The sequence below is a fragment of the Gasterosteus aculeatus genome, chromosome 1 (assembly GCF_964276395.1).
Source record: "Gasterosteus aculeatus chromosome 1, fGasAcu3.hap1.1, whole genome shotgun sequence".
In the NCBI taxonomy this organism is placed as follows: Eukaryota; Metazoa; Chordata; class Actinopteri; order Perciformes; family Gasterosteidae; genus Gasterosteus; species Gasterosteus aculeatus.
The window spans coordinates 30,625,200-30,650,191 of NC_135688.1; the positions used below are offsets into that span (position 1 = coordinate 30,625,200).

General features: G+C 49.4%; 5 protein-coding genes across 11 annotated transcripts; 3 read left to right on the plus strand and 2 right to left on the minus strand.

Annotated features, from left to right (window-relative positions):
• The first annotated feature begins 578 nt into the window (after window positions 1-578).
• On the plus strand, window positions 579-4,263 carry LOC120825830 (transcription factor 15). 6 transcript variants are annotated; one of them, XM_078102742.1, is made up of 4 exons: window positions 600-859; window positions 1,567-1,677; window positions 2,164-2,934; window positions 3,436-4,263. In XM_078102742.1, the coding sequence occupies exons 3-4, from the start codon at window positions 2,425-2,427 to the stop codon at window positions 3,469-3,471; spliced, it is 546 nt and encodes a 181-aa protein (XP_077958868.1). In that variant the 5' UTR covers window positions 600-859; window positions 1,567-1,677; window positions 2,164-2,424; the 3' UTR covers window positions 3,472-4,263. The 6 variants fall into 6 exon arrangements, 3 of the variants coding, with proteins under 3 accessions (XP_077958862.1, XP_077958868.1, XP_077958863.1); XR_013467670.1 differs by having other exon boundaries at window positions 726-859; window positions 2,164-3,073; XM_078102737.1 differs by having other exon boundaries at window positions 762-859; window positions 1,482-1,677.
• A 74-nt stretch (window positions 4,264-4,337) lies between these two features.
• On the minus strand, window positions 4,338-8,667 carry bzw1a (basic leucine zipper and W2 domains 1a). Its single transcript, XM_040187608.2, has 12 exons — window positions 8,516-8,667; window positions 7,484-7,557; window positions 7,229-7,405; window positions 7,036-7,130; window positions 6,883-6,948; window positions 6,553-6,688; window positions 6,368-6,477; window positions 6,115-6,285; window positions 5,631-5,777; window positions 5,178-5,316; window positions 4,951-5,073; window positions 4,338-4,710 (listed from the first exon to the last, which is right to left on the minus strand). The coding sequence occupies exons 2-12, from the start codon at window positions 7,545-7,547 to the stop codon at window positions 4,679-4,681; spliced, it is 1,260 nt and encodes a 419-aa protein (XP_040043542.2). The 5' UTR covers window positions 7,548-7,557; window positions 8,516-8,667; the 3' UTR covers window positions 4,338-4,678.
• Window positions 8,668-9,091: 424 nt separating this feature from the next.
• On the minus strand, window positions 9,092-22,001 carry aox6 (aldehyde oxidase 6). 2 transcript variants are annotated; one of them, XM_040187529.2, is made up of 35 exons: window positions 21,862-22,001; window positions 19,474-19,609; window positions 18,569-18,626; window positions 18,374-18,470; window positions 17,693-17,801; window positions 17,261-17,387; window positions 17,097-17,158; window positions 16,911-16,988; window positions 16,729-16,812; window positions 16,511-16,655; window positions 15,972-16,064; window positions 15,737-15,888; window positions 15,569-15,662; window positions 15,384-15,493; window positions 14,287-14,471; window positions 13,900-14,062; window positions 13,745-13,822; window positions 13,489-13,658; window positions 13,286-13,412; window positions 13,081-13,203; window positions 12,909-13,005; window positions 12,671-12,795; window positions 12,457-12,590; window positions 12,250-12,337; window positions 11,927-12,013; window positions 11,437-11,856; window positions 11,176-11,271; window positions 10,965-11,093; window positions 10,808-10,882; window positions 10,673-10,725; window positions 10,485-10,599; window positions 10,331-10,396; window positions 9,895-10,083; window positions 9,621-9,788; window positions 9,092-9,324 (listed from the first exon to the last, which is right to left on the minus strand). In XM_040187529.2, exons 2-35 carry the CDS (start codon window positions 19,537-19,539, stop codon window positions 9,274-9,276), a joined length of 4,014 nt encoding a protein of 1,337 aa, XP_040043463.2. In that variant the 5' UTR covers window positions 19,540-19,609; window positions 21,862-22,001; the 3' UTR covers window positions 9,092-9,273. The 2 variants fall into 2 exon arrangements, with proteins under 2 accessions (XP_040043463.2, XP_077958818.1); XM_078102692.1 differs by having other exon boundaries at window positions 12,909-13,203.
• LOC144388244 (uncharacterized) lies at window positions 14,502-15,360 on the plus strand (the record flags this gene model as incomplete). The annotated part of the gene is given in 3 exon segments (XM_078088299.1): window positions 14,502-14,699; window positions 14,819-15,206; window positions 15,209-15,360. Coding segments are annotated over 3 exon segments (738 nt in total), but the record flags the coding sequence as incomplete, so codon positions are not given.
• Window positions 21,294-24,902, plus strand: kynu (kynureninase). The gene is made up of 14 exons (XM_040187595.2): window positions 21,294-21,408; window positions 21,883-22,074; window positions 22,160-22,280; window positions 22,353-22,435; window positions 22,865-22,926; window positions 23,040-23,111; window positions 23,263-23,337; window positions 23,406-23,552; window positions 23,646-23,744; window positions 23,815-23,888; window positions 24,019-24,071; window positions 24,155-24,240; window positions 24,327-24,557; window positions 24,629-24,902. The coding sequence occupies exons 1-14, from the start codon at window positions 21,333-21,335 to the stop codon at window positions 24,794-24,796; spliced, it is 1,539 nt and encodes a 512-aa protein (XP_040043529.2). The 5' UTR covers window positions 21,294-21,332; the 3' UTR covers window positions 24,797-24,902.
• The last annotated feature ends 90 nt before the right edge of the window (window positions 24,903-24,992 follow it).

Here is a 24,992-nt window from a genome sequence, read left to right on the forward strand (position 1 = left end):
TCTGAGACTGAATGAAATGAACATGATATTAAGATGTGACGATAAGACCTTTATTACCTTTTGTATGAGCTCCATCCAGCAGCACACTGAAAGGGTTTTTTAAGAGGCTCTTTCTTCAGGTGCTCCTTCTGGTTTCTGGACTTGGCAGCAGCAGAGAAACAATTGACGGCTCCAGAGTCCAGACAAGTTCCCAGGCAGCGGGTTGGAGAGGAAATGAGGATTAAAAGATTAAGGAGGCCGCACCAATTAGGGTTCCTCGTGAAGAGCCAGCGGAGGAGGTTTGTTAAGACCACAGCAGGAGCCCGCTGCCCCTGAGCTGCCCCTGATATTTGATGCCATCACTGTAATCCTGTGTGATTGTGAGGCCGGAATCTTCCAGCAGACATGTTATGTTTAAATACGTAAGTGACACACCAACGTGGGGAAAAACTATGGAAATAAGTGTAGTCGTGAATCTGATCACAGCATGAAAAGCTGCGTTTTTGCCGGCATGATGTATTATCTGCTCAGTTTGTTCATCCAAAGGGGTGACCTTTGACCGCGCCCGTTAGAAGCGATGAATAAGCTGTACTGCCCTCTGGTGGCAACACAACAAATATGAGAACATTGAGGAAACTGCACAATAAAGCAGGTAAATGTGAGAGAACATCAACACTTAAATTAGTAAGTGAGCGCTTTACTTTTACACAGCAAAGTAAAATCCACTTGGATGACGTCAGTGAACCTGGACCACGTGCGCGCACTCGCAGTGACGTCAGAGGAGAATTTGCGCTCTTTTTTACTTTTGGCGACACGAGCGGGGAACCCGGGAAGCAACGGCAGAGTTTAAGGAGTTTAACCGGAGGACAGAGACATCCAGGTACGTTACACGGTTAGTTCACGCTGTACGTTACTGCTGAGGAGTCGGTGGAATGCGTCAGCGTATCGCGAGCCTGCTAGCTAATTCATTGATTAACTTACCGTGCTAGCTAGTTAGCATGCTAGCTTCTTAACATATTTAGCATGCTAGGTACATAGCGTGCTAGCTAGTTAGCGCAGTTAATTGAGCGTGGAATGAGGCGCGCTTCCTCTGCGACGTCCCGGGGAACACAGGTAACGTTATCTACGTTACGTTACGTTACGTTACATCCGTGCCGAGGAAGGTGTGCGGGGACCGGAAACACTCTGGTCACGTGCTGCATGGATCGCACGTGAGGGAATTATTGATACGTTTAATACATGGTACACGGTTGACTTATGAAATGATGAAATATTAGGTTTGGAATATGTCTTTGTAATAACATGTTAGTATTTATACATAAACGATTTAACGTTTTAAGTCTTTGTAGAAAATATCTGTAGGCTGTTGACCTCTTACTCACATTGTTTGTGTTTATTTTGTAAGCCTTAAATTAAGACAATATTAAGTCAAATTAACTTGAGAGTAGAAGTATTGTTGCTTGTTTTCAAGTAAATATCTCCCGTTTTGTCATTGTGTTTAGATTTGACTCCTTGTCAATGATTCAAATGGAATAAACAACCTGCAAGCTTTAACAGCAACGCGCTCAATGCATCGTCCGTCCTCAGATATTTATATCCACCCCCAAAGATGGCCTGGGCAGGGTGGGGGGGTCCATCATGGTGGGCACACTCTGGACAGAGAGTCTCCACCTGGACTCTTCACTCAGTGGCAGCAGAGTAAGCGTCCATCCTGGAGGTCGGGAGGCAACACACACACACACATTTGTGCACTGACTTCACTGGAATTATTTAAGAAACTCTGAAATAATCAGAGGTTTTACTGTAGTTCAATTGGCAGTACTTATGTGTACAAATACCCAAATGTTCCATTTAGTAATTTGAATATATGTGCATATACACGTGAATTTAGGTACTTTGTGTTTCTTTCCTGGTGTCAGAGAAGAACATTTTTAAATTGCAGTTTAACAAAGTAAAAATAAGTTTCTAAAATAGTTTGTTAAATTTCATTCAGATGAACATAGTTTCATTTTTCAAATGAGGACACAAAAATACTCTTGTGAATAGTGAAGGCAGGTCACTGATATTTTGGAAAGGAATTTGATCATTTTAACAGTATTTTATTTTGTGAATATTTCTGATGTGAAATTGGCTTTGAACGCAGCACCATATCAGAGGAGCCTAATTTAAACCTGTGTGCTCCAGACAACAACAGGTGCCCCCTCCTCCCTTTAGTCTCCACCTGTCTTCCCTTCTCCGCGGCGGGCTGCCGACCCAGAAGGCAGCCGTCATTTTTTAGCAGCGGTATGCCGACCCGCCGGGGGGCTGCGCGGCGCGAACCCCCTCGGTCACCGGATCGGCGGCAGCTGCTCGGCCCCCCGGAGCTATTTTCACCCTCAGGATAAGGTGTTCAGCCGCCTGCCCTCACGGCCCCGGCTGCCCCAGTCCCACCACAGCAGAGCCAGGATGAGGTCCACAGGCAGCGAGCGCAGCACGCAGCCCGACGGCTTCGCCTCCGACCTGGACGACCTGGACAGCGACAGCTCCGACGGCGACTGCAGCCCCCGCGGGGAGCCGGCAGCGGGGGAGGCCGGAGGCGGCTCCCGGAGAGGCAGGCGCAGGAGGAGGCGGAGACGCGGCAGCGCAGGAGACGAGTGCGGCGCCGGTGCGAACAAACAGAGGCAGGCGGCCAACGCGCGGGAGCGTGGCAGGACACACAGCGTGAACACGGCCTTCACGGCGCTCCGCACGCTCATCCCCACCGAGCCCGTGGACCGGAAGCTCTCCAAGATAGAGACGCTGCGCCTGGCCTCCAGCTACATCTCGCACCTGGCCAACGTGCTGCTGCTCGGGGAGGACTGCCGGGACGGACAGCCGTGTCTCTGCTACCGGAGCGTCCCGCACGGCGCCGCGGCGCTCAGCGCGCCCCCGCCGCGGCCCATCTGCACTTTCTGCCTCAGCAACCAGAGGAAACTGGTGAGCGGCCACTTGCTGTCCTGTGCGTAGTGCTGCATCTTTTCTCGCTGTGATGTGCAGGCGGCATCTTCTCTGTAGTGGAGGTCGTATCCAGGCGCCGCTTAGGTCAACAGTAAAGGACCACTTTGGTTTGTTAAAGGTAAACATGACAGCAGGAAGAGGTTGTAGATTATGGAAAATAAATGTATATTAGAATTATCATTTAACAACAAAGATCATTTCCATCCTTTAAACACACGTGTGGATTAAAAGGGTTTATATACACAGAATGATAAAGTAACCTTGTTTTCACTGTTGTCTCATGAAGCCAAAGTCAAATCTTTGTTTTCTAGTTTTAAAGTATATCCTATAACACTAAGTTGTAAATGATATTAGTAGCTTGCATAATAAACAGATGACAAAGTTAAATAATCCTTCCATAACTGTAATTGGGAGCCGGGGTCGTGGTGCATTCACTGAACTGTGCTTGTGGTAAACATGACCGTCTCTTTGCCTCCACAGCTCAGAGATGGAGGGAAGCACTCGGCTGCTGTGTGAAGCGCCGCGGACGGCTGTTGTACATATATAAATATGTTTACTTTGGGAATAGAGAATTTAATTGACACTGAAGAGCACTTTGTTTATGGCGCTGTGTTTTGGTTGAGCTGCAACCGGAGCCCATGTGTAAACCTGGGGGGGGAGGGGGGGGCTATTTTGATCCCACAAACAGTACAAACTACCCCCACATCTCCTAAAAAATAAACCCACATGAAGGCGACTGAAGAGCAGCGGCTGCTGTCAGTTGAGAGGCACGAACGATGCCTTCAGGCGCCACAGGTGACTAGTGGGGAGGGAAGGTACTGCATCAACACACATCTATTGGATTCATTTACAAATGTCATTTTTGGGGATTTTAATGACTTATTGCTGCCTGGATGCAGAGGTGAAACTCACATCTGGACTAAACCAGATGCTTTTTAGCAATAAGAAAGTCTCAAAGGTTTTGCTGACTTAAACGTTTAAATACATTTGCAGTGTGGTTAATGTTTACTTTTGCATTGTTGCACAATCACTTTAAACACTGACAGTGTGCAAAGTTTGCCTTTTGCACCAGAGAATATTTGCATGTAATTCTTTAATCGGCAGCTCGAGATATTTAGTATACATACGGATGACAACGTTGCACACTACCTCAGCCAGATGTTTTAAAGCTAACGTGTAACCTGTAATGCCTGTATGAACATGTACTTGATTACAGGACTACTTTGTCCTTTGCACATCACAGGTATTGCGAAGAAGCTCTTCAAGAGAATGTATTTTTGTACAGTACAAATAAAAATGATAAATTCAGAGTTGTTTTGGTCATTCCTGCAAAGACAAACAAGAGTTTACTAAAACAGAATATGTGAAAATGAGACAGTCAAGGCATTTGAATCATTTTTATTTTCATTAAAAAAAGTCAGTAGAAACCAATAAATGGCGAGGCGGTTTACAGGGGGTGTGGCTTAAGGTCAAGAAATTAGGCAAAGTTTAGGACCCGGCTGAAGCCAAAGCGTGAGCCGGGTCAAAAGGTCAAGAGGGGAGAAGAAGAAAACTAACGTTTGATTCTTATGACGCGTCAGATTAAACAATGTTATGTATTCATCTCTTTCTGCTTCCACTGGGACGATTTACTAACCAGGACTTATTATTTAGTTGAATGTTTGGGAGGAAGAAGGAAAAGCACCTCCTGCTGCCATTGAAAGAAAGGAGCTCGCTGGAGGCTTCAGTCCGTCTCCTCTTCCTCCGACTCCGACTCTGCAGAGAACAGATCAATGCTTACGGCAACATTTGAGCATTTTTACTGGAAACGAGACGTTGTCTATGTCAGAAAATTACATTTTTTTATTGCTCGATTCTTCAAACACAGCAGCAGATCATCATATCTGAACTGTAACACTTAAAACATTTGATATTTCCGCAGAAAACAGAAAGCAGGTAGTTTGATTTACCAATTAATTTATTATTAATTATTACCAGATATCATGTCTATTTTACCTTCCTCGGCGCTCTTAAGCCACTCCACAAACTTCTTCATCTGCTCGAGGAAGACGCTCTTCCCCTTGGCGACGTGAGTGTCGTTGTACCACTTCAGTATGGCCTCTTCGCTCAGGACGTCGGCTGTTGGGGGGAGGGAGGGGTGGGATGGAGGAGGGGACGTCACGGTCAACGCTGGAGTCAAAGGGCCTGCAGAAAAGCGGGGGCAGCCGGCGTGGGACACGCACCTTTGTAGAGCAGCACCACGATCTTCTGGAAGGCCTTCATGAAGTGGATGTTGTCGTAGCAGTACTCCTGGATCTTCAGCAGCAGGCTGAGCTCGGAGAGACCCTGGGAGGTGAAGGCCTTCAGCAGGAGGCTGTATTGCTGCGGGGACGTAGAAGCATGTCAGAGAAAAGCACAGCGCCTTCTGCTCCGCCCGTCTCCCACAACTAAGTCTGATCCTCCATCAAACGCCAACGCTGATCTGAATACAAAACAATAAGCTGCACACGCGTTTGGTACATTTACAGGGTTTGCTCTTTGGACTCACATCTCTGGTCAAGTACGGTTGCTACGGTTACATCCATTAAATACAGCTATGGTTTACAGGATCAGCTGCATTTTTATTTTTACAAAACATAGCAAATTGTAAACAGATCAACTCAAACATTGTGAATGATCGTCAGGTACTATTTTACCTTCAAGAGTTTGATGGCTTGTTCGCACACCAGCTCCTCTTTCTTGTTCCACTCCACGGAGCTCATCACGCTGGTCCAGATGATGCTGATCATGGCCTGCTCCGAGAGGTTGGCCTTCTTCATCTCCTCTTTGGTGAAGGCGATGATCTGCACCGGGTGCAAGTTTGTGAAAGTCACCAAACATCTCAATCCAAGGGAAGGATGGAGACCGATTTAAAACCGCAGAGGGTCGCGGTGCAAAATGAAGCAGTGATGACGCCGCTGAATTAAAACCCCAAATAATGGTGATGAGTCAAACGCGTAATAAGTGGTTACCAAACACGATCACAGAACCAACGGTGCCTCGTCAAATCATTATTTACAGCAGCGATATTGTTTATTGTCAATATTTGTCACGTGTTTCCACGTCTGCCCCTTTCTGTACTTCCCGCCAGCGTTCCCCACATTTTCCTGCACGCGGTTTGCCGGTGGTTAGCGACCTCACCTCCTTCTGAGGGTCACCGCGGGCCATCTGCTCCTGCAGCTCCTTCTGCAGCTCCTTGCGGGCACCGATGGACTGCTGGTTGCGGGCGAAGTCGGACAGCTCCTTCAGCCCGGCGTCGGTGAAGTACTTGGAGAAATGCTCGCAGCTCCGCTTGTTGGCAGGAAAGAGCTCCTGTGGGGGCACGGCTCTTTTTAGGCGGGAGTTCAGGGAGGTGAAAGCGACCCTGCCGTCGGACTAAAGGCAGCCGGCTCACCATCAGCCGGTTGTCCATGCCGACTTTGCGGAGGCTCCCGGCCACGGAGTTGATGTCCTTCTCGTGGATCCAGGACTTGAAGAGCTTGACAGCAAAGGCCGCAGACACTCCTGAGCAAAGAGGAGACACGGTCGACACAAAGCCAGCAGAAAGCCCTCGATGTGGAACCACCCGACTCTCCTCACCCTCTTTGACGAGGTTCTCGTTGTAGAGGCTGTTGAGGATGGAGGCTGATATGTTGCCGTTGGCCAGCAGGATGCCGGTGAGCATGGCCAGTTTGTTGCGCTCAGACTCGGTGAACCCTTTTAGAAACAGCAGCAACTAGAGGACAGAGAGACCAGTTAATCCCACATCGTTCACGCACACCGGGTGAAAAGACAAACCCTGTGTGCATGTAACCTACACGTGGGCCATAACGGCTTGATAGTTGCTGGTTTACTAACTGCCCAACAGCCATCTCACAGTTGTGAGCTCACTCTAAAAACAACAGCTGATCACTGAGCAGTGAGACGCACCTTCTTGATTTCGTCTTCGAAACCCTTCTCCAGGTACTTGTAACGCCTGATCAGCTTGTTAAAAACCTTTTGTGTTGGGAGTAAGACACGTGGAGGTTAGTTATGTCCTTAAAGGCGCGGACGGGATGCTTGCGATGCGCCGGTGCTTTCTACCTGAGCATAAGCTTGCATCGTCTCCAGGTCTTCTGGTGCCGTGAAGAGGCAGAACTCGGTGCGGGTCATGTCGTCCGACAGAGTCCCCCCCGGGGCTGCGGGAGGGGGGTAAAAAAACACCCCCAAGGGTCAAAACAGCGGCATGCTTTAACCGCATTGTGTTCATTTGAATGAACCATCCGGTGCGACTCACCCAGCATGCCGCCGGCCACCAGGATGTCGAAGAGCGTCTCTGCATAGCGCCGGTAGTCGAGCTTTCCGCCAGTGGAATCGAGGAACTTTGCGACCGCTTCCAAATCAGAGCCGCTTTGATTCAAGCCTTGTACGATACTTTCTTGAAACAGAGTAGGGTCAAATCTTTCCTTTTCATCTGTGGAAAGATTTTCGTCATAAAAATAATAAAAAAAACACCCGTGGCAATAACAAGACAACACAAAGCGGCACAAACCTCTTTTCCTCGTTTTGAACCGCTGGCCAGTGAGCGTCGGCTTTTGCTGCTTTTGATTACTCATAAAAGACACCCTGAAATAGCAGAGACGGTTAATGTTGACTTTAGTTTGGTGCTGCCGGCCGTGGGTGAAGTTTGACAAAACAAAGCCGACAGCGTTCCTTTGGTGCTCTCAAGAATAAACCTGTGCCTGTAAATAAATCCCATGACAAGTCAAACGAATCCTAGGATTTAAATTGGTTGATGGCGTAAATCACATCACATTTTGATCAATAAATGCTCAATAGCGAACCATAACTTAGAAAAAGACAAATGGTGTACATAGTGTGCAAAAACTAAATTAACAGTTGAAACCTAAATTCAAAGATGTTAATTGGCCAGATAGTTATCGAGACAGAACACGTGATTTAAAGCTAGTTATTGAGAAAGAACACGTGATTTAAAGCTAGTTATCGAGAAAGAACACGTGATTTAAATGGGCATTTTGTTGGAGGGGTGGATGTATGACGTCATGATGGAAATCCTCACATAACGGTACCGGAGGGCGTTTCATCTCCTCCACAACAGACAGACCGAGGTGGAGCAACGCCGTGGTCTCATGTGGAGGAGTTAAAAGCCTCCATCAGATGAACGCGTGAGGGGTAGAAGATGAGTGCAGGCTGGAGAAATAACGAGGGAGTCCACCGCCTACAGCTGGCTGATTCTGGCATTAGCATCGGTTAGCTCTGGCCAACACGTTACTTAGCCGCTAGCGAGCTAACCGTGTGTTGTATTACACGTAACCGCTGATTACGCTCTTCTTTGACAGAACCACGCGGGCTGCTGGGCCGCCATTAGACTCGGCCGCCTGTGGAAATGTCACGGCGGCCGTCACATTAATATGGCGGTGGCGTTCACGTATGCGAGCTACATCGATGCTAACGCTAGCCTAGCAGCGCCCGTCACGGCGACAGAAAACCCCCGTAATTCAGCAGTTGACAAAGCGACCCGTTAAGATGTTACGGTACGATGGGGGGACGTACAGCAACTCACCGAAAGTAATGCAGTTAAAAAACGGTTGCGGTCCAGATGAATTTCGACTCTCTTCAGCGGCAGAAACAAAAAGACCTTTCCGGTGCTTCCGCAGGCTCCTCCCACTGCGCATGCGCGAATTAAAGGGCTTCTTCATCAAGAATATAGATTTTCTATCCTTAAAAAATAAGAAAAGCACAATATATCTACATATATTAAAATTATATATTGTTATATTATGCTTATATTTTAAGAGTATAAATTCACATACATGGCACCAACTATAGATCCCATACAACTATTTAAACAGTAATTCTTGAACACATCATTTCGATTCATTTTATTTTCTATAGCCCAAAATCGCAAAGTACAAATTTGCCTCCGAAGGCTTTACAGTCCGTACACATGCGACATCCTCGTCCCGAAACCTTCACATCAGCACAGGAAAATTTCCCAAAAATGAAAAGGGAGGGAAGCTCAGTGAACATCAGAGGAGGATCCGTGTCCTGATGGTACTACAATGTACTAATGTACTTGTACTACAATTATGTTATGTGTGCAGAATGATCTGTGATGTTTATGAAAAAATAACGAGGGTTTATATTTGAAGAAACTTTTCAATCATTTATTAATTTATTATTGCCATGTCAGGAAATGATGAGGATAGACGTGCAATGAAAATTAAGTAAAAAGTGCAATGGAGTTTAGTACGTTATCAATAGTCAGTACACAGTCAGGTATTCGATTAATCAAAAAACAAACAAATGTGATATTCTGTTTTAGATGTTTAAGGCCCACGGTTTGAAAGATCCTGGTTTGCTGGCTGGAATCTGGAACAAAATAAAAATACAGTAATAATAAGTTATTAATACTTTTCGCCTTATTTTCACAACTAATTTACAGCCACAAAAAAACAGTGTCAGACGCAGGTGTCAGTTTACCGACTAAACTTGATTCATCAATAAAACAGGATGGAAACCCAGAGAGGACCTTTGACTTCTACATTCGTCAAATCATTAAATCATCTCTGCAGAGGGCAAAGTGTTCCATGGATGCTTTTTTAAACAGAATTTTGAAATAAAGCTGAAAAAGAATTTGAATAATTCCAGTATTTGGGCATCTTTACCTTCTGAGTGAACGGGGAGGCGCAAGCCAGACACGCCCTCTCCGCCGTGGCGGGGCTGTTCAGGGAAAACGGGCCCACCAGGCCGGACTCGGAGCGGGCGGCGGCCGCAGCGTCTTTGATGGCGAAGAACACGGCGCTGCCCAGGAAGACGGCCGGCTCCCCGATGCCCTGCCGAGAAAGAAGCCGCCCCCCCCCGGTTCGTTAGAGACTCATGATGATGTGAGGGAGTCTGAGGCAAGGAAGCACAAACACAAGACAAGGCCCGACCCCTGACCTTTGAGGAGTAGATGGCGTGGGGGTTGGAGGAGTCCGGCAGCAGGTAGACGTTGAAGCGAAGCGGCACGTCGCAGACCGCCGGGATCTTGTACTGAGACGGACCTCGAGTGTACAGGAGCCCGGAGGGGGAGAACTTCAACTCCTCCAGGGTGTAGAGGCCCAGACCCTGCATGAAGGCGCCCTCGATCTGAGGGGAGGACGCAGGACAAAGGACAGGAAGGAGGGAGGGGAAACAAGAGATTAATGATTATAGGTAGCAGAGAGATTTATGTCCATTGAGGTTACTTTTATTGCTAAATCAAACCTTTGGCTAAAGTTACTAAACACGTCTCTTTTCTATTTGAAACGCTGTTAAAACGTATCTACTGCTCCCTTTTACTTGAATACTTTATATTTTACAAGCGCTCGATGAATTGAAAGAGACTCAGACTCACCTGTCCGATGTCCATTGAGGGGTTCACACTTCTGCCGATGTCCACCACGATGTCCGTCCTCAGCGTCTGCGAGACAGAACCAGAACAATCCCCTGAGAATGATGAACGGGTCGCCCTAATGCACACAGTGGTTCCGATCCAAAGGGGCTCTGACCCTGTAGTCCCCCGTGAGGCAGTCCAGCTCCACCTCGCAGCAGCACACCCCGAAGGTGAAGTAGGCGTAGGGCCGTCCCTCCTTCTTGTCCCAGTCCATGTACAGGTCGGGGCCTCTGAGGACACGCAGGAGGCCGTTACCGCCTCTTGAATCCTTGTTCACGTAATCATAACAAAGTCCATACGTACTTGTAGAAGCCCGTCGCCGATAGACTCATTTTCTCATAGAATGCGATCTGGACCTGAGTACAAATCGCAAATACACCCCATTCAAATGTTTCCCAGAAAAACAATTCAACTACGTTTTTTTTCTTTCAAACCTACCCAACTCTCCCATGATCCTTTGGGGTTCCTCAGCCTGATGGGCTCCAGGCGCTGGTACAGAATCTGGCAGGCGTTCTGCAGGAAAGAACAATCACTTTCGTTTCAGAATGAAAGCGGAGCGACGCCGTGAACAGAAGCACCGGCATCCGGACGTCACCTGGACCGCCATGCCGTTGGCGTCGGTACCGCAGGAGGCGGCGGAGGGGCTGGCGTTGGGGACCGTGTTGGTGCTGGTTTCACTGATGTAGACCTTGGAGGCGGGGACGTGCAGCTCCCGGCTCGCCACCTAAACCGGAAACAGAGAGTTGCGGCCTCTTTGTTTCGTTAAATGACTCCGCCCCCTTTCTCCGATAACGTAGACGCGGTACCTGTTGCATTTTAGTGTGCAGCCCCTGACCCATCTCCGTCCCGCCGTGAGACACCAGGACGGACCCGTCTTTGTAGATGTGGACCAGAGCGGCGGCCTTTCACACACACGAGGAAATAAACAACTCTTCTTAGAGTGAGAATGAGGTTGTTTGTGTTGCACCGTGGACACGTTGCATCTACTAACGAGGAAGTGGTTCTGCTACGCGCGGCGGCGTCCGACAATCTGAGCCTGGATGCAGACGCGCTGTGATCCCACACACCTGATTCAAGAAGCCGTCTGAGAAGGCGATGCCGTACTTGATGGGCACGATGGACATCCCCCTCTTCCGCCAGCGGTTCTCCCGGTTGAACTGGTCCGCGGCCCGCCGGCGCGCGCCGTGGTCCGCCTTCAGCTTGCACTCCTCCCAGCAGCGCCGCAGGTTCTCCGGGCTGAACTCCAGCTTGTACTGGGTGACCGAGGGCCCTTTGTACATGTTGATCTCCCGGATCTGGTGGGCGGGGCGCCGCAGCAGCGCCGCCACGTCCTCCACCATGTTCTCCACCACCAAGAGGCTCTGGGGCACGCCGAAGCCCCGGAAGGCGGTGTTGGAGGGCAGGTTGGTCCTGCAGGCGGCGGCGTGGCCCCTCAGGTTGGGGATGTTGTAGGCGTTGTCAAAGTGGAGCAGGAACTTTTCCACCACCTGCAGGGAGAAGACGTTGAGGCGCCGGCCTTTTCTGTTTCTTAACGTCGTCGGAAAACATTTTCCCCACCAGGACAGATTCATCCGCCATGTTGCCGGCGTTGGCGTAGTAGTGGAAATCTGCAGCCACGATCCGCCCGTCATTCATGAAGCCCACCTGAGAGACGAACACACGTCAAAACAAAACCTCTAAGAGAATGTAATACCGAAAGTTTAGTTGACAGATATTTAAATTATTCTATACAATAATTAAGAAATCTGATACTTCACTGGAATAATCTGTAGAATATTTAATAACGCTTCACAACCCCCCGTCCTCAGTATGCGCTTTAAGTAGCATAATTAATAATCCCTATCTTGTGAATATATTGTCTTGTCCCTGGAGATCCATACTTTGTATTTGCCCAGGACGGGGTGCCGGGCGCCGGTGATCAGCATGTCCTCTCCTCGCTCCAGGACGCAGCGGACCGCCCGGTTGGTCCTGAGCAGAAATGTCGAAAAATACCTTCATAACAATCAACTCAAACAAAAGAAACACAGAGATATTTCTTGCTGTTGAGTCGTGACCAGCGATTCCTGCCGTGGTGATCGGGGCCTTACTTCCACGCCGCCACGCCGGTGATACAAGCCAGAGCCGCCGTTTTAACCACCTTCCCCCCGAAGGCGCCGCCGATCCTTCTGACGTGGCAGGTGACTCTGTTGGACGGGATGCTCAACGTCTCCGCTATCGCTTCCTGCAGGGACGGGGGGAGCAAACAGCCCGTGAGCTGCTGCCCTAGAAAGGAGGAGATGTTCTCCAGAGTTAGGGGAGTACCTGCATCAGCGTGGGGAACTGGGTGGAGACGTACGCGTTGAACTCCGTCTCCTCGCCCACGGGGACGACCAGCATGCTCTGGGTCTCCATGTAGAAATGCTCCTGGCCGCCTATCCGTAACTCTCCTGCAACGGCAGCAGGGGAGAGCAGCTTCTGTTTCAGGTGCGATGAGCAACGGCTCAAGAAGAAGAACATTACGGCAACAAGAGCTTCCACGAACAGGAAGCCGAGGATTCACCTTCGTGAACCTGATCGACTGATTCAAAGGCTTCGGTCACATTTCCTCTCTCAATCGTCCTCCGAGGCTCAAAGAAAGACGACTTCTCCACGGCCTCCTGCGGGACACAAAAGCGCAGCAGTAAGAACAGCGAGTCGTGACGTCGTGACCTGAGGGAGCGCGGAGAGCCGACCTCTGCGGTGAACACGGGGTCGGGCAGGTCCTCGTAGGCCACCTTCACAGCCGCTGCTCCTCGTTTGGCGTGCGACCTCGAGTCGGCGACCACGGCGCACAACATCTGACCGATGCAGGACACCTGCGCGCAAAAGAGCGGGAGAGACGATTAGACACTGAGAGCGCGGAGCAGCAGCACAGATGTGCAGGCGCTGCCGCTCTACCTCGGTCTCAGCCAGCAGCTCCTCTTCATAACCACACAGCTTACGCGCTTTCTGCCCCGGAATGTCTTTGGCCGTGATGACGTCGACGACCCCGGGGAGCCTCAGCGCTTCGCTGGCGTCCAGCCCTCTGTGGCGCGCAGACAAAGAGTCAGAACAAGAGGAGGAGCCTCAGAGCGCCGGGCATCGGCCTCCCGCCTCCTTACGTTATTTTGGCGTGCGCTCGGGAGCTGGTGACCAGAGCCAGGAAGAGCTCGCCCTCCGTGACGGGGAGGTCGTCGCAGTAGACGGCCTCCCCCGTGGCGTGGCTGAGGGCGGAGCGATGCATGATGGGACGGCCCACCGGGTCCTGGTCGCTCTGGTCCTTCGGCACATGCTGAAGGAGAAGAAGACGAAGCAGAGGTGTGGATGAAAAGTCGAAAAAGACAAAGCTTGTTGTCCATTTCCTGCATGTCTTGTGACCTGGAACTCCTGCAGGCCGGGGTGGATCTCTCTGGGCAACGGCTGCATCTTCTCAGGAATCTCCTCGGTGATCACATGCTGCACACAAACCCCCTGATGTAAGAGTCACATTGGAGGTGAATCAAATCATGCAACGGCTTAGGTTTGTATTTTACCATTTCTTTCAGTTTCTGCAGGACCTCCAGGTGGAATTGAAAGAGGAAGCTGAGAGTCAAAGAGCGACGGAACTCCACTTTTCCTCCAGGAGCCGAGAGTGGGAGGACCAACTCGTCCAGGAGGACGTTGTAGGCCTGGCTGAGGGTCTCATCGTCCCAGGGCCTGGGGGACACACTCAGGTTTTTACTTTACTTTGGCCCCTGCTGAAAATCAAGCTGCTGTCTGGTTGAGTTAGGAAAAGCAGGACTAGAGCAAATGGAAAAGAGAAGAAGGAAAACAAAGACACGGGAAGCAGAAAAGGAGATGAAGGTGTGAACGGCAACAAAAGATTAAAGCAAGAGGACAGCAGAAGAAAAGCGCAGGTTGAACTGAACTCCGTGTCTGACCTGGAGACGATAGCTGCGCAGGTCTTGGTGGCGCAAACTGTGGTCGGCCCCATCCCCCCGTAGTAAATACTGACGTCCTGAACCACCCGGGACCCCTCCGAGAAGAACACTCTCATCCCGGTGGTCACCGTGGAGAAGGAGCTCTCCTTCCTGGGGGCCTGTCGGAAAGCTCCAAAAAACTCCCCCTGCAGGACAGACAGAGTAGTTCAACCCAAACTGACGGCTGCATACAGACCTGCTGCAGACAGACCTGCTGCATACAGACCTGCTGCAGACAGACCTGCTGCAGACAGACCTGCTGCAGACAGACCTGCTGCAGACAGACCAGCTGCAGACAGACCAGCTGCAGACAGACCTGCTGCATACAGACCTGCTGCAGACAGACCTGCTGCAGACAGACCCGCTGCAGACAGGCGGCAGCAGACAGACCTGCTGCATACAGACCTGCTGCATACAGACCTGCTGCATACAGACCTGCTGCAGACAGACCGGCTGCAGACAGACCCGCTGCACACAGACTCGCTGCACACAGACTCGCTGCATACAGACCGGCTGCACACAGACTCGCTGCACACAGACCGGCTGCAGACAGACCGGCTGCATACAGACCGGCTGCAGACAGACCCGCTGCAGACAGACCCGCTGCAGACAGACCCGCTGCAGACAGACCCGCTGCAGACAGACCCGCTGCATACAGACGGCTGCAGACGGACCAGCTGAAGACAGACCAGCTGCATACAGACCCGCTGCAGACAGACCCGCTGCAGACAGACGGCTGCATACAGACCTGCTGCAGACAGACCAGCTGCAGACAGACCCGCTGCATACAGACGGCTGCAGACAGACCTGCTGCATACAGACCTGCTGCATACAGACCTGCTGCATACAGACCTGCTGCAGACAGACCTGCTGCATACAGACGGCTGCAGACAGACCTGCTGCATACAGACCTGCTGCATACAGACCTGCTGCAGACAGACCTGCTGCATACAGACCTGCTGCATACAGACCTGCTGCAGACAGACCTGCTGCAGACAGACCTGCTGCAGACAGACCTGCTGCATACAGATGGCTACACACAGAGAGCGCAGCCGTACCTTTCTGGAGAAGGGAATGAAGACAGAAACTAGAATCTCTTCTGGCTTCAGGATGGTTTTCCCAAAGCTCACAAAGAAGTCTTGATTCAGAGGGAGCTCTCGTCTTCCCCCTGGTGGACGCAGACAGAACCTCTTCTGAGACAACGCGCGTGGACGTTACACACCTTCCAGAAGCCGTCACTTACCAGCAGAAACTACGCTCACTCTGCAGTTCCCTGCAGCCAGAACCGGGTTCAGGTCCGAGTTTGGGTACGCGCTCACGATGTTTCCCCCGAGAGACTAAAAAACACCAAAATGAAGCATAAACACACCCGTTGAACATGGAGCACACGCGAGGAGGGGTCTATACTCACAGCGACGTTGCGGATCTGCAGGCTCCCCAGGGTGCCCAGCTGCCGGATCAGAGCCCGGAACAGGCCGGTCTGCTCCTCGGCGAGCTGAGGGAGCAGCTTCTCCAGAAGGGACCAGACCTCGGTGAGACTGCAGCCCGCTCCCACCCAAACACCTGGAGAGGAGCCGGCAGGTCTGATGGGCGCGGCGGAACTAGAAATCATTTTGGAAACTACAAAGGCGAGGAAGGGGCCTCACCCTGTGGCATGCGAGTGACCTCAAACAGCTCCGTGACTCTGGTGGGCGATATCATCAGCGGGTGCAGGACACCTTTGAACTTCATACCTGGACCTTAATCACACAAAGAAGACCAATTTACAACTATGATAATAATATAGGAGCAGCTTTATTACACAAGATGCACCTTGTTTCCTGGTTTAAAAGACACTACATAACATTTGTTTTATCACCATTCTGTGAACAAGAAGTCACCTTTTTCTAGATCGGAATCGAAGGATTTTTACAAAAGAGGTTTTGGGACAAATCTAACTTAGGGAGTCGGGTGAGATCCCAGGGGAAAGATCGGATATCCTCTCATATTAAAACGTTGTATTTACAAGAAAACTTCCTCGTTTCACAGATCAAACTGCAGTGCAAATATTTTAGTACTCGTTCATAGGAGGCCAGAAACCCCCAACATGCATCTCTCATCACCTTCACTTCACTTAGAAACCGCCCTTGGTGTATTAACTCATCAGGATGCGTGAGAGAAGCAGATCCTCAGTGCAAAGACCCACCTATGTTGCTGTTTCCCACCACCAGCGGAGCTTCAGGGTTCCTGGCCTTGAGCTGGAGCAGCTCCTCCAGGGAGGAGGGGGACACCCAGCTCACCCTCTCCCCGCGAAAGGTGAGCGTCTTCGGGTTGGCGGCCTCCGCCATCAGCTGGGGGAGAGAGTGCAGCGCTGTTAACGAGGGACCTGAAGGGCCTCTGTGTGAGGGACGTCCCACCACTCACTATCAGCTCGGGGGGGAAGATGAGCTCCTGGGTCGGGTCCAGGGGAAGAAACTCTTCTTTGTCAAACAACCGGGGCTTCTCCTCCTGCACAGAACGTATCAGAGGAACGACGTCAGAGCAGAGGAAGAAGAGAAGGAGCAGGTCACTGAACACAGATCTTAAATACGGAACCAGTGCCTCACATGAGCTGGTTCATCAGGGTTCTGCTCTCCCTTTTGGCAGCAGTCTTCACCTCCGTTGGCTTGGCAGCAGTTGGCTTCCTGTTGGGATCAATCGAAACTCTTTAAATGATCAATTTATTGATCGTGGTTGCTGCTCCTGCCGTCAGACCTGAGTTTTAGTGGCTCATTTGACTCCGAGCTTTGTACCTGACAGAAGGTCCTGCAGCCGTCGATGATGGGTCGATAACCGGTGCACCTGCACAGATTACCTGAACAGCAGCACCACACAGGAGCAGCTCAATAATCACCACAGTGCAAATAGATCACTGGACCAGAACAAGCTAAACAGATAAAAGCAGAGGGAAACAAACCAGCCAGAGCCTGAGTGATGTCCTCCATGGTGGGCTGAGGCCTGTTCCTCAGCAGCGTGTACATGGACATCACCATCCCTGGCGTGCAGAAGCCGCACTGGGAACCGTGAGCTTTGGCTATGCGCTCCTGCAAACACAGCATCCACAACATTTCTTCTCTTTGCATTAAACGGGAAGTTTGATTGAGGGGATGTAAAGTTCCATATTGACCAGACTCCATTGACAAAAGCAGTCATTTTAACGCTGTCTGTTAAACGTTAAACGCTGTCTGTTAAAGTCTGTTTGTGTTTTGTGTGACTCTAGTGTTTTAAAGGCTTCAGAGCCAATGGAGGCAGCATCAACCCCTTTATTCTGGATGGAGTCTGGCGGCTCTGCAGAGTCTAGAGAACAGCTCTAGTGAGAACCCATGTGGGTTCTTTTAGGAGTCCTGACCTGCACCGGGTGGAGTCGGGTCTTGGTGCTGCCGACGCCCTCCACCGTGGTGACGGAGGCTCCGTGGAGCTGGCACAGCGGCAGCAGGCAGGCGTTGACCGAGTAATGTCTGACGGTGAAGGAGGAACTGCGACACTCGATTACACCACCAGCACTACTGGGAGTACTGGTACTCTTACTGGGACATAACAGCTTGTTTTATGTCACTGACAACATGAGGACGAGAGAGAAACCGTCTGAGTGAATAATTCGTCTCCCCACTGGTTTTATTCACACGTGCTTACAGGATGGTACGATACAACTGGCCAATGAGTGTTACTTTACAACATAAAACATTTTATTTTATGTGACAAATATATCTTGCCCTTAAAATGTTACACCATCAACAGAGGTCGACACATCTGTAGCCCCGCCCTAAAGCGTCCCTATTTGACTCTGAATGGTCCATAATTTACTAAATGAACATCATGCTGTATTGAAGAAGACTTGAAACTAGAGACTGATTGATATAAACTCATGTTTATAATGTTTACTGAGGGAATAAATCAAGAGAGAATTAGAGTAATTTTCTCATAGACGTCTATGGGACCAGAGGAGTCGCCCCCTGCTGGTCACTACACAGAATGCAGCTTTATCACATGAAGCTCTGGCTTCCAGACGTTGGTAAATCACAAAGGATACGTGATGGTTCTGGTGGCCGGTTGGAGGCGGGACAACATGACCGTGCACGCGCCGCAGCCGCCGCCGCCGCAGCCGTACTTGGTTCCCGTTAACCTCACTGAGGTCACAGTCAAGGAAGCCACCAGAGGCCTTGAGGCCCGGAGGGGGCGCTGTCACCTCGAGGCAAAAGAAAAGGAAAAGATGTTTGAAGGATACGCTTCTCCCGGAGGAAGGACAACAGCGTGGTTTCGGGGTCCGCGTTGTTCTCCGTCACCTGTTTCAAGAAGAGCAAAGAGGAAACATCTCAGTCTCAGTGACAAAGTTACAGCCTTTCACACTGTATCAGACACTGATTGATAATATATTTGAAATGACTGTTATATAATGTTTAGCCTTGGTCAACAGAGAGTCTGCTCTCTCACAGAGGTCCTGTGTGTTACAGGTCAAATGATGGTCAGAGTGTTTGATTGTCAGTCCAGAAAATCATAGGAACTTATGGTGTAAAGTTTTATGTTCCGATTCAAGTATTTAATAAATGTCAGGTTTTATTATTTTACACCAGTGTCAAGTAATTTGTTTCGAGTCTCAAACGATTATTCGATAGAGGCAAATTTCTGGAAAGTGACAATGTTATCATTGAGCCCATAAAAACAGTCACACGATTTAATATCACTCCTTAATCTAGTTGTTTATTGTACATTAGTAGTTACTGACTGACTAATGACATAACAGTGACCAACGTCCACATGTAGCACTATATTACTTTGAAATACTTTTAAAAACATCTTATGTGTACAAGATGGTAATAAACAATCAGTTCTACCATTTATTTTTCAACCTTCATTTCCGGTAAACAATCGGAGGGGGTCGCAGTTTTCGCTGTAACACCGGTTATTGACTCTGACTAGTTTGCGGTTGATTTGATGCATTTAATTTTAATTTTTCAAGTGGCTGATAGTTTTAATCAAATTTAAAGTTGCGTTAAATAAACTTGCAAAATTAAAATGTGTGAAGCGTAAAACGTAAAACCGTTAACGTTTCGTTACTGATTAACAGTTAAAATGAGCAAGAAGACAACAAACCGTTCGTGACTAACGTCAGGTGGCAAATGTGCAACGAACCTTTTTCCCATTGATGAAGAAGCACAAAATATCCCCTTGTTTCTCCGCAGGCATCTTCGAAGACATGTTGACGAGCAAAACACGAGTAGTGAAAGATGAGGTGACTTCAAATCTACGTCACTTCCACCTGTCGTGACTACCAAAATAAAACAAACGGAGGCACGGAAAATAGGTCACCTGCAAAACAGATTCATACATTCATTTACAAAATTATTATTAATACAAAATAGTACTTTGCAACACATTATATTATTTTTATTTTTATGATATTTGCATTGTTCCTTTATATGATGTTAATATTTTAAGATGTTAGCCTGCATTGCTGGTATTCCCAGATATGGATTTCCTGACCCGCACTGCTTCCGGTCTCTGCCTTGACCCATCAACCAGAAACCGCCCACCTCGAAACTGAAGTGACCCTTGTGAACAAAACAAACACCCCATATTTGGTAAAGGGAATTTTACATTGGTAAAATCATAACTGAATAATCTCAACGTTATCCGATCGTTGAGTTGCGTTACTCGCATTCTTGCAGATAACGTTGCATTCGGAGGAAAAGAGCGGAGGATTCAGAGGAGCCGTCTTTAGCCGTCTTCGGCATATTTATTTGACGAGCTGCCGCTGACACATCCGTCTCACGGTCAGACGGCCTCCATCGCTTCTTCATATAAAACGGCAAAACATTCTGGGACAAACAAAACAGCAACGCAAACGAGTGCCCCCTTGTGGCTCATGCACAACACAGATCAGCACTGTCCTTCACCATCACCACAACTGAGGACATAATGAACACATCCCAACACAATGACTCAAACAGAATTCAATGATACTAATAACTGTAATATTGGTTGAGTGGCTTTGTGTGTTAACTCTGTGTTACATTTGAATAAAGTGAAACTGTCTTTCTTCCTCACGGCTCTCTGCGTTATTGATTTGTTCATTTTAAAATGCTTCAAACTCCAAAGATGAATTACAAGACATAATCAGACAATAATCGTGGCCTAGTTATGTAACAGAATGTTATACAACAACATTGTATAATAACTAACCTGGACTCTGCTCTGTCAAGTTCAGTCGGCTGGGTTTTATTGACAAATTGGCCACTTTCAGTAAATAATGTAACATTTAATTTCATTTACATTGCTTATGGTTTTGCAGAATTCAATCATAATCAAAACAGAATTTTTAACAAAAAAATGGATCCTTGCAACCACAGATAATAACACATTAAAATCAAGTGCCTGCAGTGGGCACCACGACGACATACAGATAACGCGTTACCGGAAACTACCGCAATTACTTTCATTAATTTGGAAAAATTACAGAAGAGGACGATGTTCATAATAAACCACGTTAGACACGTTTATAGTTATTCCTGTTCTGACATCGCGTGGAACCTGCCACATGTGCACAAACATGTGGCAGGTTGTTGTCGTCACATTACTGCTTCATTTTTATCAGTGATGTTATTCTACTAAATTATTTTATTTTACTCAATTTGTTTTATTTGAATAATTTACTTTTTAATCAATTTGATTCATTAATTAGATTTATTTTTTCATTTTTAACCGTGTGGAATGGTGATATTGTTTCATCTAAATTCAGGGTTTAAATCAGGGATGTTTTCTTACTTTTCTTACGCTGCTTTGTTCTTTAAAAGGTTCTAAATAAATAAAGTCAATATTATTATTATTCTATAATTACGTCAAGCAGAAGACAGGTTAAGCGAAGCTAATGGAAGCTTGGTGTTTCCACCAGAGAGAAACCACAAAACAAGGGGAGCTCCCTCTCTGGCATGTTCGCTCGCTGATTCAGAACCTCGTTGTTGGTTTCATCTAAAGGTCGGCTCTGTAGAACAATGATTAACAGAGAGGTCAAAGGTCGTTTCCCTCAGCAAAGGATTCACTCCACTGTGTCCAGTTGGAGCTCAACCGGTGAGTCCGCCGCTTCTTTGCTTTTGTTTAATGAAACAATGACTGATTGTGGTGTTTGATTCTGCATGTTTAGGTGTTTATTCTAATGTAGTTTAAAGGAAAACGCAGCTGCTTAATTCATTTAGGTCAAGTCGCTCATTCTAACCTTTCAAAGTAAAATAGAATCACTGCAAACGGTGTCCTGCTAAAAAGTGGAACGTTATGAGCATAATTAGAGAAGCAAATTCTGCTTTTAAGTTGGCGGGTCGTTTAAATCGATGATTCATGTAAAACATATGAAACTGCAGTTCTATGGTCAAGTAAGTAAGGTTATTTTTCTACAAAATGCTTATTTCCAAATGCAGATATATGTGCTTCTTCATGTTTAAAATGCCTTTTGGACCCTTGAACTTCCTGTTTGCTCTTTGCACACATTTTTCAATTGAGAAAAACTCTTTAGATTGTGGAACTTACAAGCAGATAAACATCCCGTAGCAGCGTCCTCGTCCCCCCCAGCCATGGACCGGTTTGTGGGCTTGACAGCGAGGGAAACCGTGGAGCGGATCGCGGCTCAGCTGGACCGCGGCCCGACCTCTGCAGACGTGGCGTCCTACCTGGACCAACAGGACACGCTGCGGCACCTCAGGAGGAAGTTCCTGGTGCCCAGGATGGCGGACCTGCCTCAGGGTGAGTGAACCAAACGAGTGCTTTGGAGAGGTGAGTGTCCGGTACCTGAGATCCGTGAGGATTCCTCCGTCTGGTGCCCCCGCAGCCGACCTGTCGCTGGTCGACGGCTCCCAGGAGTGCATCTACCTGGTGGGGAACTCGCTGGGGCTTCAGCCCAAGAAGGCCGGGAAGTACCTGAGGGAGGAGCTGGACAAGTGGGCCAAAACGTACGTCTCGCTGTGCACTTTAGGGGCATTTTAACGTGGTGTACTTGAATGCGTAGTGACCTCTTTCCACAGGGGCGTCCACGGTCACATGGCGGGCGCGCGGCCTTGGGCCTGGGCCGAAAACACCCTCGAGGGGCTCATGGCGGACGTTGTTGGTGAGCGATCGTGTTCGCAGCAGTAGGGCTGGTTTGTGCTGCTCACACAGCGGTTTTCACCAGCGTTTCATTGGGTTTTTCTTTGTTTGAAGCAGCTCGCTGAGGGCACTGCGCTTTCTGTCAAGGTCAAAGTTCACATGAAGATCTTTAAACAAACTGCAGTGCACATCAAGTTACGTTTAGCATTATTATTGTTATGTATAGTGTTAAGTATTTTCTTTAGTTTATTGATTTATGCATTCCTAAAAACATATTTTAGTAATTTTCTTCAATAAATAAAAATGAATAAATGAAATCTTGTGTCATGCACGCACAGTTTATATTATAGGAGCCGACATGGACACAAAACAAATACAGTTTGAAAGTCACACAACCTGTTCACTAATTAATCAAATGATCATAAAATAAAACCTGAAGTGTCTCCTGCAGGAGCTAAAGCTGAGGAGGTGGCACTGATGAACGGCCTCACCGTCAATCTGCACCTTCTACTGGTAACGTTCCACAAGTGATGGTTTAACAGAGCGGTGCCGTGTGGCGCGTCAACGGAAGAGAATCCACGCATTTAATCCGGTTCAACGGGGGCTTCCGTGTCGTTGCTCTGCAGCTCTCCTTCTACAAACCCACAGCAGCTCGCCACAAAATCCTCCTGGAGGACAAGGCCTTTCCCTCGGACCACGTGAGTGGACCCTCAGACGCCACAGCACCAGCTCCTAGTGGCCGCGCTGCTGCTGCTGGTTACTCACTTTAACCCGTGGAACGCACTAAGAATGAAGCAGACTTGTTCTGGTGCTCCATCATCAACCATCCTCTCCCTGGACTTCCCTCAGTACGCCGTAGAGTCTCAGATCCGGCTGCGAGGATTCGACCCGGCGGGCAGCATGCTGCGGCTGGCCCCCAGACCGGTACCGTCCCCCCCACCATGAACAAAGGTCACGCGGTGACTGAAGGCTGACGTCGGGCTTCTGTTCAGGGAGAGGAGACCCTGAGGACCCGCGACATCCTGGAGGAGATCGAGAGGGAGGGCGACTCCATCGCCGTGGTGATGTTCAGCGGGGTTCAGTACTACACCGGCCAGCTGTTCGACATGGCCGCCATCGCCGAGGCCGGCCGGAAGAAGGTAACGCACGGGTTTCGCGCTCAGGCGCGGCGCTGCGGTGAGGCACGTTTTCTCCGATCGCGTCTCAAACCGGAGGCCTTCCTCGTCCATCAGGGCTGCTTCGTGGGGTTCGACTGCGCGCACGCCGTCGGCAACGTGGAGCTGAAGCTGCACGACTGGGGGGTGGACTTCGCCTGCTGGTGCTCCTACAAGGTCAGACACCTCGCGCCGACCCCCGGCGTGTTAATAAGCGTCTAACGTGGGGGGAATCTTCTGCTCACAGTACGTCAACTCGGGGGCCGGAGGGCTGGCCGGCGCGTTCGTCCACGAGAAGCACGACCACCACATCAAACCCGCGTGAGTCCGAGCATAACAATGCGAGAATGAATCTGCCGGCTACTAAACCACATTGAGAAGGAGGCCTTCAAATCTGTAGATACACACATCTACTTCACTTCACGCAACCTGCATCTCCTGTCGCCTGCAGGCTGCTGGGATGGTGGGGTCATGACCTTAAGACTCGGTTCCTGATGGATAACGGTAAACGCAGTCATGTGCGTGACACAAAGCTGCTACGTGACGTGTGAACGTCACCTCTGTGTCTTCTGGCCCGTGTGACTCAGAGATGCAGCTGCAGCGCGGCGTGAGCGGCTTCAGGCTGTCCAACCAGCCCATCCTGCTGGTCTGCCCCCTGCAGGCCAGTCTGGAGGTACTGCGGCGCCCTCCTGCGTGAGTCCACGTGAAAGGCTTCCCCGAAACGCCCGATAAAGGTGAGTCCTCTTGATTCTTCTCCAGGTGTTTAAGAAGACCAGCATGCCCGCGCTGCGCAGGAAGTCCCTCCTGCTGACGGGCTACCTGGAGTATCTGATCCAGCACTACTACAGCGAGGACCCGGCGCGGCCTCACAAGCCGCACGTGCGCATCATCACGCCCTCTGACCCCCGGCAGAGAGGCTGCCAGCTCTCGCTCTGCTTCTCCGTGAACGTCGCCGGGATCTACCGGGAGCTGGAGAAGAGGGGCGTGGCTGTGAGTATGGCGTCTCGTTGTGAAGGAAGCGTTGCAGTCGTGCCCCGCTGACGCTCGTGTCTCTGGTCCAGTGCGACATGAGGGAGCCCAGCGTGCTGCGGGTCGCTCCGGTGCCGCTCTACAACTCCTTCGCCGACGTCCACGGCTTCGTCCAGGCGCTGGGATCGGCTCTCCGGGCCTGCGGCCAAGGAGCGACGACCTCTGACCCCGAGGAGCATTCTGGCATTTTACCTCGTTGAATGAACGGGATTTTATACGTCCGTGTTGAAGTGAAACTGTTCTAAGGAACGTGGTTTATTTCTGAAAACTCGCCAAAAACGTTTCAATAAAAGATGAATTGAGAAATGTTTCTTTTCTGGGCTGGTTTGCTCCTTTGGGACAACGAGATGTTCTCAGCTTTCTGGAAGGGTCTCAAAGTGAATTTCCAGTAAATGC

What these genes read in the sequence shown, in the direction of transcription:
- LOC120825830 (XM_078102736.1), top strand. Translation starts at nt 2,425, where the DNA reads ATGAGGTCCACAGGCAGCGAGCGCAGCACGCAGCCCGACGGCTTCGCC. An exon ending in TCAGCAACCAGAGGAAACTG is followed by an intron (nt 2,935 to 3,435) that starts GTGAGCGGCCAC and finishes TTGCCTCCACAG; the next exon opens with CTCAGAGATGGAGGGAAGCA.
- bzw1a (XM_040187608.2), bottom strand. Translation starts at nt 7,547, where the DNA reads ATGAGTAATCAAAAGCAGCAAAAGCCGACGCTCACTGGCCAGCGGTTC. An exon ending in CGATGCAAGCTTATGCTCAG is followed by an intron (nt 6,949 to 7,035) that starts GTAGAAAGCACC and finishes CCAACACAAAAG; the next exon opens with GTTTTTAACAAGCTGATCAG. An exon ending in GCATGGACAACCGGCTGATG is followed by an intron (nt 6,286 to 6,367) that starts GTGAGCCGGCTG and finishes GTGCCCCCACAG; the next exon opens with GAGCTCTTTCCTGCCAACAA.
- aox6 (XM_078102692.1), bottom strand. Translation starts at nt 19,539, where the DNA reads ATGTCTTCGAAGATGCCTGCGGAGAAACAAGGGGATATTTTGTGCTTC. An exon ending in TGCAGAAACTGAAAGAAATG is followed by an intron (nt 13,823 to 13,899) that starts GTAAAATACAAA and finishes GTTTGTGTGCAG; the next exon opens with CATGTGATCACCGAGGAGAT. An exon ending in ACGCCATCTACTCCTCAAAG is followed by an intron (nt 9,789 to 9,894) that starts GTCAGGGGTCGG and finishes CTTTCTCGGCAG; the next exon opens with GGCATCGGGGAGCCGGCCGT.
- kynu (XM_040187595.2), top strand. Translation starts at nt 21,333, where the DNA reads ATGATTAACAGAGAGGTCAAAGGTCGTTTCCCTCAGCAAAGGATTCAC. An exon ending in GATGGCGGACCTGCCTCAGG is followed by an intron (nt 22,075 to 22,159) that starts GTGAGTGAACCA and finishes GTGCCCCCGCAG; the next exon opens with CCGACCTGTCGCTGGTCGAC. An exon ending in TGGAGAAGAGGGGCGTGGCT is followed by an intron (nt 24,558 to 24,628) that starts GTGAGTATGGCG and finishes TCTCTGGTCCAG; the next exon opens with TGCGACATGAGGGAGCCCAG.